Source organism: Sus scrofa, chromosome 10, assembly GCF_054392235.1.
Source record: "Sus scrofa isolate SSC_HxYL_T2T_F1_AM1 chromosome 10, Sscrofa_HxYL_maternal_Yorkshire_Landrace_v2.0, whole genome shotgun sequence".
Classification (NCBI taxonomy): domain Eukaryota; kingdom Metazoa; phylum Chordata; class Mammalia; order Artiodactyla; family Suidae; genus Sus; species Sus scrofa.
The window spans coordinates 15,321,405-15,333,898 of NC_139392.1; the positions used below are offsets into that span (position 1 = coordinate 15,321,405).

Sequence of the window (12,494 nt, forward strand, 5' to 3'; positions counted from 1 at the left end):
CAAGGTCCGCACATTTCTAAAATCTTACACTTTTTGGCGTTCCCTGGTGGCTTAGCAGCAGGTTAAGGATCCAGTGTCATTGCTGCCCTTGGGTTGCTTCTGTAGCCAAGTTTGATCCCTGGCCGGGGAACTTCCACATGCCTGGAGCGCCAGCTCCCCCCACCCCGCAAAAAAATCTTACATCTTTTTTTAGGGAAACACTTTTATTAAAGTATGCTATAGAGAGAGGAATGCACAAATCCTTACGTGTAGGACTCAGTGAAGTTTTTCCTATGAAACCACCACCCATGTCATGAAATAGAACTGCACTGGGGCCCAAGTGGTATCTTGTTGTTGTTTTAGTTTGCATTTCTCTGATGACACATGTTATTAAGTCCTTTTAATATATATGTATATATAATGTATATTTAATATAAATATATATATTTAATATATGTACGTTTGAGCCATTTGGATATTCTCTTTTATGAAGTACCTTTTAAAGTCTTTTGCTTCCCTCCCCTTTAAAACTGTGTTTCCTTTTTCCACTCGAGTGGTGGCATTCTGCATATATTCTGAATACAGGTCCTTTGTTGAATATATGGACGGCAGACATCTTTTCCCACTGTGTGATTTGCCCTCACTCTCTTAATGGTGTCCTAATGAGCAGAAGTTCTTAATGAAATCCAATTCATCAGTTGTTCCCTTTATGGTTTGTGCTTTTCGTGTCCTACTTTAGAAGCCGTTCCCTGTCCTCAAGGGCGTGATGCTGTTCTCCTCAGTTATCCCCTGGACGTTTCAATGTTTCGCTTTTCCCAGTGATGTCTACACTCCCTCTAGAACTTAGCTTTGTGATGGGTATGAGATGGGACGCAACGTTAATTTGTTTTTCCATGTGGACAGCCAGATGATCCAGCACCGTTTCGAAAAGATGATCCTTTCCCTCTGACCTGCAGTGGTCTCATTATCATAAATTAGAGGACTGGACACGTGTGGGTCTGTTTCGAAACTCTCTTTGTTCTATTGGTCTATATGTGTATTTTTAAGCTTTCGTTGGCAAAAATGTGTGCTAATACCATGCTGACTTAATTGCTGTAATTTCATAATAAGTTTTGCCATCTGGTAGTGTAAATCTATCAAGTGTTTTTCTTTTTCTTTTTTTCTTTTTACGGACACACTTGTGGCATATGTAAGTTCCTGGGTTAGGGGTAGAAATGGAGCTGCAGCTGCCGGCCTATACCACAACCACACAGGATCTGAGCCACATCTGTGACCTGCACCGCAGCTTGCAGCAATGCCAGAACCTTAACCCACTGAGTGAGGCCAGGGAGCAAACCCACATCCTCATGGGCATTAAGTTGGGTTCTTCATCCACTGAGCCACAACAGGAACTCCTATTGACTGTCTTGGCTATGATTGCGCCCTTTGCATTTCATAGAAAAACAGAATCATCTTGTCAGTTTACACCAAAAAATTGCTGAAATTTTTACTAGAATTGAATACAATCTGTAGGAGAACAATTATCTTTGTCGTATTGAATATTTGTGTCTGGGAATATGGCATATTTCTCCACTTAAATGGGCCTTCTTTGATTTTTTTCTTGATTTTCTGGGTGGATCTTGCATATCCGTTATTAGATTTATTCCTCTGTATCAGTTTTTTGTTTTTGTCTTTTTGCTTTTTCTAGGGCTGCACCCACGGCATATGGAGGTTCCCAGGCTAAGGGTTGAATCAAAGCTCTAGCCACTGGCCTACGCCAGAGCCACAGCAACGCAGGGCTCTGAGCTGCATCTTCAACCTACACCACAGCTCACGGCAACGCCGGGTCCTTAACCCACTGAGCGAGACCAGGGATCGAACCTGAAACCTCATGGTTCCTCATTGGATTCATTAACCACTGAGCCACGACGGGAACTCCTGCATCAGGTTTTTAAGAAGTTATGTAAGTTTCAGGTGTATAATATCAAAATTTCACATCTGTATGTACTACAAAGAGAGTCCCCCAAAAGTCCAATTACCACATGTCACCATACAATTGACAATCTTCACTACTTTCACCCACGCCCCAGCCAACCTCCCCTTTAGTAACCACCTGTCTGTTCTCTGTGTCTATGAGTTTGTTTCAAAGTGTTTTATTTGTTCATTTGTGGGGTTTTTTGTTTTGTTTAGATTCTACATATAAGTGAAATCATAGAGTATTTGTTTTTTTCCTTCTGACTTATTTCACTTAGCATAATACTCTCTAGGTCTATCCATTTGTCACAAGTGACAAGATCCCATTCTTTTGTTATACCTGGGTAGTATTCCATTTCATATATATATAATTATATAAGATAATATATAATATATAATTTTTATATATATCTCTCCTTAATCCATTCATCCATTGATGGACACGGGTTGTTTCCACATCTTGGTTCTTGTAAATAATGCTGCAGTGAACATATATGTGTATATGTCATTTTTAAAGAATTGAGGTATAGTTGATTTTTAATACCGTATTAGTTTTAGGTGTATAACATAGTAATACAAAATTTTTACAGATTATCCTCCATTTATAAGTATTATAAAATATTGTCTGTATTCTACATGTGGTACAATGTACCATTGTGGCTATTTATTTTATACATGGTAGTCCGTACCTCTTAATTCTTTACCCATCTTGCCCCTCCCCCTTCCCTCTGCCCACTGGTAACCACTAGTTTGTTCTCTATATCTGTGAGTCTGATTCTTTTTTGTTTTATTCACTAGTTGTTTTATTTTTTAGATTCCAAGTATAAGTGATAACATACAGTATTTGTCTTTCTCTGACCTATTTTACTAAGAATAATATGCTCTGGGTCCATCCATGTTGTTATGAATGGCAAAATTTCATTCTTTTTTATGGCAGAGTAGTATTCCAGTGCGTTCACATACATAACACACACACACATATACACGTCTTCTTCATCTGTTTGTCTGTTGATGAACACTTAGATCACTTTCATATCTTGGCTATTATAAGCAATGCTGCTATGATCATTGATAGCATGTATCTTTTTGAATTGGTGTACCCCGAAGTGGAATTGCTGGATTGTATTGTACTTCTATTCTTAATATTTTGAGGAACCTCCATACTGTTTTCCATAGTGGCTGTACCAGTTTACATTCCTACCGACAGTGTACACGAGTTCCCTTTTCTCCACATCCTCACCAACACCTGTTATTTGCTGTCTTTTAGATAACAGCCATTCTGACAAGTATGAAGTGATTATCTCATTGGGGTTTTGATTTGCATTTCCCTAATGATTGGTGATGCTGAGTATCTCTTCATGTACCTCGTGGCCATCTGTTTGTCTTCTTTGGAGAAATGTCTATTCAGGTTGTCGGCCCATTTTTATTTTTTAATTTTTATATTTATTTTTTTGCTTCTTAGGGCCACATCCATGGCATATGGAGGTTCCCAGGACAGGGATTTAATCAGAGCTCCAGCTGCTGGCCTACACCACAGCCACAGCCACCAAAATGCAGGATCCTAGCTGAGTCTGCCACCTACACCACAGCTCCCAACAACGCTGGATCCTTAACCCACTGGGAGAGGCCAGGGATCCAACCTGCAACTTCCTGGTTACTAGTTGGATTCGTTTCCAATGCACTGCAATGGGAACTCCCCCCCATTTTTTTTAAATTGTCTTTTTGTCTTTTTGGGGCTGCACCTGTGGCATATGGAAGCTTCCAGGAAAGGGATTGAATTAAGAGCTGCAGCCACCAGCCTGCACCAGAGCCACAGCAATGCCAGATCCAAGCCGCATCTGTGACCTATGCCACAGCCCATGGCAACGCTGGATCCCCAACCCACTGAGCAAGGCTGAGGATCAAATGCGAGTCCTCATGGATGCTAGTCGGGTGGGTTGGTTAACTGCTGAGCCATGACGGGAACTCCACTCATTTTTAATCACTTTTTTTTTTTTGGCTACTGAGTTGTGTGAATTCTTTATATAGTTCAGATTTTAACCCCTTGTTGGACATATTGTTTGTAAATATCTTCTCCTATACAGTAGGATGCCTTTTCATTTTTTTAATGGTTTTCTTTGCTATTCAGAGGTTTGTAATTTGATTAGGTCCAGTCTGTCTATTTTTGCTTTGTTGCCCTTGTTCAAGGAGACAGGTCCAAATAAATGTTGCTAAGACCGATGTCAGAGAGCACACTGCCTGTGTTCTCATCTAGGAGTTTTATGGTTTCAGGCCCTACATTCAAGCACTTAGTCGATTTTGAGTTAATTTTTGTGTATGGTGTAAGGTAGTGGTCTCAATTCATACTTTTGCATGTGGCTGTCCATTAATTGAAGAGATTGTCCTTTCCCCATTGTATGTTCTTAGCTACTTTGTTGTAAATTAATTGTCCATATATGTGTAGGTTTATTTCTGGGATCTCACTGCAATTCCATGTATTGGATTTTTTGATTCTAATATAAATAGTATCATGTTTAAAATTTGATTTTCTTCTCCCTGTTCTAATGATAAGGCTATTGACAGGTACTTTATCATCAAAGATCAATTAAAAGTCCACATCAGAACTATTCTTTAGTCTTGAATTTAGCATGTTTTTACAATTCATATTTGTTCTACTTACAAATAATTTAACTATACAGCTGGTCTTTGATTCTTTTATTTATTTATTTGTCTTTTTATGGCTGCATCTGTGGCCATATGGAAGTTCCCAGATTAGGGGTCGAATCGGAGCTGCAGTTGCGGAATACACCACAGCCTTGGCAACACCAGATTTGAGCCACATCTCAACCTACACCACAGCTCATGGCAATGCTGGATCCTTAACCCACTGGGAGAGGCCAGGGATCGAACCCAAGACCTCATGGATTCATAATCTGCTGAGCTACAACGGGAACTCCCTAATTCTTTTAAAGGATTAGGTTTAAACACTTCCTTTGGAGATGAGAGTGGCTCCTGAAGTCTGTTTGGGTGATGAACAAAGGATTCTCCTGGGGAGTGGGAGCCACCCTGAAGCCAAAGCTCCACCCCAAGGGAGCGAGACCATGCGATGGCCATCACCCATGTGTCCTCCAGCCTGGATGTCTATGGACTCAGGTCTCAGTCCTTTGGTGTGAAGAGGGAGGGCTGCAAGTGACGAATGGAAAGAACTCTTACCGGCAATTTCAGGAAACACCGAGCAGGCGTTCCCATCATGGTGCAGCAGCAGAAACAAATCCGACTAGGAACCATGAGGTTTCGGGTTCCATCCCTGACCTTGCTCTGTGGGTTGAGGATCCAGCGTTGCCGTGAGCTGTGGTGTAGGTCAAAGATGTGGCTCAGATCTGGCATTGCTGCGACTGTGGCCTAGGCCGGCAGCTGTAGCTCCAATTAGACTACTAGCCTGGGAACCTCCATATGCCACGGATGTGGCCCTAAAAAGCAACAACAACAACAACAACAAAAGAAAAGAAGGAAACACCAGGAATGTGTCATGGTGCTTTGTGACCCTTTGATAGTCTGTCACAACAAGAGGGCATTGTCCCTTACCTTAATACAGAACTCCTGGAGCTTTGGCATGTTATAGCAGGACCTATTGGAGGCTTCCCCAGTGCCAGTGGTAGGAATAATAGCTTACATATATAGAGTGCTTGAATTCACTTAATTATCACAACTACCCCACAAGGTAAATTAGATAGTATTATACTTGTTTTACAAGAGTGGAAACTGAGGCACAGAGAGGCTCGTTAACATGCCTCAGATCACACAGCTTATAAATGGTAAAGCCAGCATTCAACATCAAGCTGGTAGGCACCAGCGCCCTGTCTCTCCACATCATCTAGCCTCTCACTGGCATCGACAGATGGGGGCTAGGGTAGGAGAAAGGAATAAGCTGAGGATCCCCGCAGGGTGTCTGGGCAGAGAGCCGTCCCTCTTTGCTTTTCAGCACCTGTGGGATATCCCGTGAGAACTGAAAACAGTGTCTTGGGGTGTGGGTGAGGGCTGCTTTAGAGGGGCCTGGGGGATGAATAAGCAATGAGAGTCAAGAGAAGTGAAACAGGTGAGGTAATCATAATTGGATCTTTAGATCTGATCTACAGACTTCAGGAACATGACGTCGATTTGTTTTTCAATTTAATCACCTTAAAATTTCCTTGGAGTAAATGGAATCATGACTCCTGGTCTGTTCTTTCTCTGAGGTGACAGGCGCATCTATATTTAGACCAATAGTCATGCTTCTGTGGTGATGGATCAGTATGTGCCTCCAAAAACGGCCATGTGTTGAAATAATAACCTGGTCTCTTTGTGAACTGGACATGTAGGTTTGATGGATACACATCAGAGGGACTTCTCTACACACTTATTTGCTAAGAAGTTGAGCCAACCCGTGTGCTCGGGCCATAGAGAGCCACGTGGGCAAGTGTCCATGAGCTCCTGTAAGTGAGCAGACTCAGATTCAGCCACACAACAGAATGCATCACCAACAGAATGAATTTAGGGCTTCCCAGGCCTAAGGCAGAAGAACCTTTAATTCCGAGGACACAAACCACAACCTGGGATTTTCTTTAACCCTGTTCTTTCTCTCATCTCCCATATTTCGTGGGTCACTGAGCTCTAGTGATTCTACCCTTTTAAGAGCCTTCTCGTCTGTCTCCTCCTTTCCTTCTCCACTGCTGGTCGCAGTTGGGATCACTGGCAGTTTGCTCACCTGGGTTGGACAATAACCTCCTGAATGCTTTGTTCTTTTCTCTTGATCGGTTGCCTTCACTGTCATCAACATTATAAAGCATAAAGCCATCATGGCACTTCTGTACTTAAAAACATCACAATGGCTTCCATTGTCCAGAGGGTTAAAATCTAGCATCCAGAGGCTGGCCTATGAGGCTCCTTAAGAACTGGCCCAGGGGAGTTCCCATTGTAGCTCAGCGGGTTAAGGACCTGACCTAGTCTCTGTGAGGATGCAGGTTTGATCCCTGGTCCCACTCAGTTGGTTAAGGATCCTGCATTGCTGTGAGCAGTGGTGTAGGTCGCAGATGCAGCTCAGATCCAGCGTTGCTGTGGCTGTGGCTGTGGCTGTGGCTGTGGCATGGGCCTGCAGGTGCAGCTCTAATTCAACCACTAGCTTGGGAATGTCAATATGCCATAGGTGTGGCCATAAAAAGGAAACAAACAAACAAAAAACTGGCCCAGGAATCTCTTTCCATGCCCCATCTCCCTCATTTTGTCACCAGTGGCACCAAACTACATGGGGTTTCTGGAACCCACAGTCGGTTTTCAGATTTGATGCCTCTGTTGTGATGTTTCTCAACAGGGTGTCTTCCCTGCCACCCTTCTTCTTGCCTTTGCTCTTTGGCCAACTCTTCACTTTCCTTAGAGATTGTCCTCGCTCTCCCCATGGGTCGAAGGCGGGGTACGCTCTGTCGTGCCATATTGCGCCATATTAAACGTCTCCCTTCCCTGGCAGACTGTGGAGTCCTTGAAGGAGGCTTTATTCTTCATCTGTTCCCAGTGCACCAAAGATGCCTCACAGGTGTTTGCTGGCTAGCTTCCTCCATTCATCCAACCATCCATCGCTCTTTCAACTAACATTATTGAGCCGTCACTATAGGCAAAGCACTGTTCCAGCTCCTGGAAACAGGCGGTGAAAAGACACAAGCTCCTTACCTCCGTGGAGCTTACATCCCGGCAAGAGAAGACAGGCAGTAAAGCAAGAGATGAACAGGAAATCAGTCCGGTGGTGTGAAGTGTAGACAGAGAATTAAAGTAGGGTCTGGTGACGCGGAAGGCATAGGGAGGTACCTTATGTTACGGCAGGAGAGGGCCCCTCTGAGAGGCAGCCGGAGGCCGGGGTCTGCATGCCCTTCCTTGCGAAGATCAGGGTAAAGAGCATCCCAGGGAACGGGAAGAGATAATTTAAGGGCCTTAGGATGAGAACCAGCTGACTTAGAATAAACACTGGTCGCCTAAAGCCAGGGCAGCCGCAGGGCACAGGTGAAGAAAGTGTCTCTGTGTATGTGTGACCAGGTCACTTTGCTATAGAGTAGAAAATTGACAAAATACTCTAAACCCACTATAATGGAAAAAATAAAAATCATTATAAAAATAATAACAAAATAAAATTCATTTTAGCCACAATAAAAAAAAAAAAAAAGAAAGAAAGAAAGGGTCTTTAGCAGACAGAACTGAAGAGATAGGTCAGAACTGGTTTGGGAGTCCAAGGGAATTCATTCTTTAAAACACAGGCGATACTTCTTGGCAGCTACTTAAAAGCGAAATGAAAAGGCCCTGTTGTTCACGACTGATGCACTTAGGAATGTAGGTGCTGAAACCCCTCCTACTTTGCTTGGAGCCAAGCTGTCTGTGTCAAGATGGCCTGTGTGAAGGAGCTGATCGCTATAATCCACTTGTCTTTCTATTCTTTGGGCCTTCGGTTTGCCCAAGCCACGCAGTTAATATAACCACAAAAAAGTGAATGCTTTGATTTGCTCTGAACTGTGCCTATTTTTTAACCTTTATAGTGGGAACAGGCCTTTAATTTACCCATCTCTCATTATTTTCCAGCTTAGGATTTTTTCATTCCCTTCCTGTGCTGAAAAAAATTGGGTGCTGCCTCTGAAGATCTGTGTGCTTTTGTGCAGGGTGAACATGTGCTCATGTACACACATGGACCACGGCCGAGGGTTATGCAACGAGATCTTCCAAGTACGGCTGGCTCACACACAAGGCCCTGATGTGGCAACTTCAGCTCTCATCGCAGGTAAGCTGAGCATGAGCTTGAAAAGCCAGAGTTGTGGTTCAGTGTGGCCTGCCGGCCAACTTTGATTTCTGCCTCAAAATGTTCCCTTGAAACCCTAGGTTTGGGTCCAAAAGACCTAAGAGAATTCTGTTTCACAGAGGCACTCCCTACCACACTCATGGGGTACTGGAGATAAGCAGTTTTTTTTTTTTTTAAATAATGAATTTTATTTTTTCCATTATAGCTGGTTTACAGTGTTCTATCAATTTTCTGCTGTACGGCAAGGTGACCCAGTCACACATACATGTATACATTCTTTTTTCTCACATTATCTTGCTCCATCATAAGTGACTGGATATAGCTCCCAGTGTTATACAGCAGGATCTCATTGCTTATCTGCTCCAAAAGCAATAGTTTGCATCTATTAACCTCAAATTCCCAGTCCATCCCACTCCGTCCCCCTCCCCCTTGGCAACCACAAGTCAGTTCTCCAAGTCCATGTCTTTTTTTTCTGAGGAAAGTTTCGTGTGTACCATATATTAGATTCCAAATGTAAGTGATATCATATGGTATTTGTCTTTCTTTTTCTGACTTACTTCACTTAGTATGAGAGTCTTTAGTTCCATCCATGTTGCTGCAGATGGCAAATGGCATTATTTTGTTCTTTTTATGTCTGAGCAGTATTCCATTGTGTATATATATCACACCTTCTTAATCCATTCATCTGTCAGTGGACATTTAGGTTGTTTCCATGTCTTGGCTATTGTGAATAGTGCTGCAATGAACATGCGTGTGCATGTGTCTTTTTCAGGGAAAGTTTTGTCCTGATATATGCCCAAGAGTGGGATTGCTGGATCATATGGTAGTTCTATATGTAGTTTTCTAAGACACCTCCATTCTGTTTTCCATAGTGGTTGTACCAGTTTACATTCCCACCAGCAGTGCAGGAAGGTTCCCTTTTCTCTACACCCTCTCCAGCATTTGTAATTAGTGGACTTATTAATGATGGCCATTCTGACAGGTGCGAGGTGGTATCTCATAATAGTTTTGATTTGCATTTTTCTAATAATCAGTGATGTCGAGCATTTTTTCATGTGCTTATTGGCCATCTGTATATCTTCTTTGGAGAAATGTCTATTCAGGTCTTCTTGCCCATTTTTCCATTGGGTTGTTGGCTTTTTGCTGTTGAGTTGTATAACTTGTTTGTGTATTTTAGAGATTAAGTCCTTGTCAGTTGCATCATTTGAAACTATTTTCTCCCATTCTGTAAGTTGTCCTTTTTGTTTTTGTTTTTGATGATTTCCTTTGCTATGCAAAAGCTTGCCAGTTTGATTGGGTCCCATTGGCTTATTTTTGCTTTTATTTCTATTGCCTTGAGAGAATGACCTGAGAACACATCTGTAAGGTTGATGTCAGAGAATGTTTTGCCTCTGTTCTCTTCTAGGAGTTTGCTGGTGTCTTGTGATAAGTAGTTTTTATCTTGCCCATGGTGGGGGGCAGTAGCTATTGCAGCAGAGACCTGGGCTGGTCAAAGTGTTCACAATCTTGTGGTTTTATTAACCAAGTGGCTTGGCCACACCAGTGCCACTTCTAGACAGCGTAATAGACCCTGCTGTGGCACAATAATCTATTTCTTATGGGTTTTTTTAAAAACTGTGTTTCTGGTTGTTCTTGGGGAAATTGACTATCTAGAAAACTTATTTAACCATATAGTAGGATTTTCCGTCATGGCTCCGCAGAAATGAATCTGACTGGCATCCATGAGGATGCAGGTTCGATCCCTGGCCTTGCTCACTGGGTTAAGGATCCGGTGTTGCCGTGAGCTGTGGTGTAGGCCGGTAGCTGCAGCTCTGATTGGACCCCTAGCCTGGGAATCTCCATATGCCGCAGGTGTGGCCCTAAAAAGACAAACAAACAAACATATAGTGTAATAGTTTGGACTGAAAGGAATTTTGGATCTCTCACCTTTCCAGACAAGGTAACGGCAGCCTAGGACGGTGAGGCGTCTTGTCCGGGGCAGACAGGGGGTTGCTCTCAGAGCTAAGTCTAACAGCCTTGGGTGACTTCCATGGTGGTTCTCCTGTTCCCAGTCATACTGCCTTTAGTTATTGAAAGGAGGTAGCAAAGTGGTGACATGATGACTTTTTTAAAGCTAATAGTCCATATTTAAAAATTGGGAGATTAAACATAAGAATCTGGACTCCAGAGTTTCTGTTGTGGCTCAGTGGTAATGAACCCGACTAGTAGCCATGAGATGAGGCTTGGATCTGGCCACAGCCACAGCTCCAATTTAACCCCTAGCCTGGGAAATTCCGTATGCCACACATGCAGGCCTAAAGAGAAAAAATAAATAAATAAATAAAAAGAAGAAATGGGACCTTTCTCTCCCTTTGCCCCATAGTGGAGCTATTAAAAGTGAGATTTGTTTAGACACGGAGCCAAGTTGTCCAAAAGATTGTGCATTAAGAACTCGTCAGGAATCCCACTGTGGCGCAATGGGTATGGTGGCATCTCTGGAGCGCTGGGACACAGGTTTGATCCCTGACCAGGCACACTAGGTTAAAGGACCTGGCATTGCTGCAGCTGTGACATAGGTTACAACTGCGGCTCAGATTTGATCCCTGGCCCAAGAACTCCCTATGCAGTGAGGCAGTCAAAAAAAAAAAAAAAAAGAACTCTTCATATTGTTCATTTTCATCTAAGATCTATCTCTAACATTCTTGGTCCTGTTGAAACATTTCAGTGTACAAAAATACTGCAGTGTTAATACCCAAGAGAAAAGCCATTACAATGTGTATGCTGGTCATTATGACCAGTGTTTTTTTTTTTTTTTAAATAAACTATTATTAATCAACTATAATAGAAAAAATAAAAATCTTAAAAGAAAATAAACTATGATGCCCTTCATGCCAAAAATAAAAGAGAAGGAACTCTTCGTGTTGACTTTAGGCAGAATGATCTTGAACTGTTCAACTGTGATCTGGTTATCATGGCAGCAAAACTATCGGGGAAAAATCAGGACTCAGGGTCCCTCTGCCATTTGCCCAAGTGACAGTGAAACTGCGTGAAGGAAAAGTGCTACGTTATTCTGAGAAATCAATGACAAATAAGCAACACACCAAATGTCCCATACTTAAATGGTTCCTTGAATACATGGCTCATTTGTACTTGTGCGTTTTTTTTCGGGTCTCTGCTTCTAGCCATCCTTCAGCCCTACCCGTGAATATTTCCCCTTTGAAGCCAGGAGGCTCCATGAAGGTTAAAAATAATTCAGCTCTATTGTGTTGAACTTAATTGAAGTGTCATGAACCATCTAGAGAGCAGGAGAACCAGTTCTCTCTTGTTGCTATGGGTTTAGCCTGTTTACTTTCCTGGTACCTGTCGGTCCGAAGCTTGGGTTGGGAGGCCGGGTGAGGAATGTGTCCTCTGGAGTTTCGACAGGCACAGCTATTTGTCACGGCCTCAGAAGCTGCTTGGCCCCAGGTAAGGAAGGCTGCCCTATGGGAGGGATAATTACGGTCAGCGAGCCTGAGCTCTCAGCTCGGCCTCACGCTGCCCCCACACTCATGTCTGATTCAGGAAGTCTTCTATTTTTGTGTGTTCACATCAACAATTTCCTCACTCGCTTTATCGAAGGGAAACAGACTCGGGTGCTGGTGAGGAGAAGAGATTCTGAATCAGGCCTTTTGCCTGGCCGGGTGCAGGGCTTGGAAGAAGGCTTAGGTAGAGGGAGGAGTCACTGGCATCAGGATACCGTGCACATGGCAAAGCCAAACACCGCCGCCCACCTCCTCTCTGACTCACCTGCCCG

General features: G+C 43.0%; 1 protein-coding gene and 1 long non-coding RNA gene across 3 annotated transcripts in view; both read left to right on the forward strand.

Moving 5' to 3' along the window:
* CNIH3 (cornichon family AMPA receptor auxiliary protein 3) overlaps nt 1-12,494 on the forward strand; it is a 208,091-nt gene that overhangs the window by 10,195 nt on the left and 185,402 nt on the right. Inside the window, exon 2 of one of the 2 annotated variants that reach the window (XM_021064387.2) lies at nt 8,586-8,704. In XM_021064387.2, the coding sequence (XP_020920046.2) occupies nt 8,586-8,704 (119 nt within the window). Of the gene's footprint in view, nt 1-8,508; nt 8,705-12,494 lie in introns of both variants that reach the window. The other variant, XM_084979249.1, reaches the window with a different exon arrangement.
* LOC146398815 (uncharacterized) lies at nt 3,677-8,038 on the forward strand. The gene is made up of 2 exons (XR_014817466.1): nt 3,677-4,359; nt 5,242-8,038. It is a non-coding gene; the product is annotated as an uncharacterized LOC146398815 (long non-coding RNA).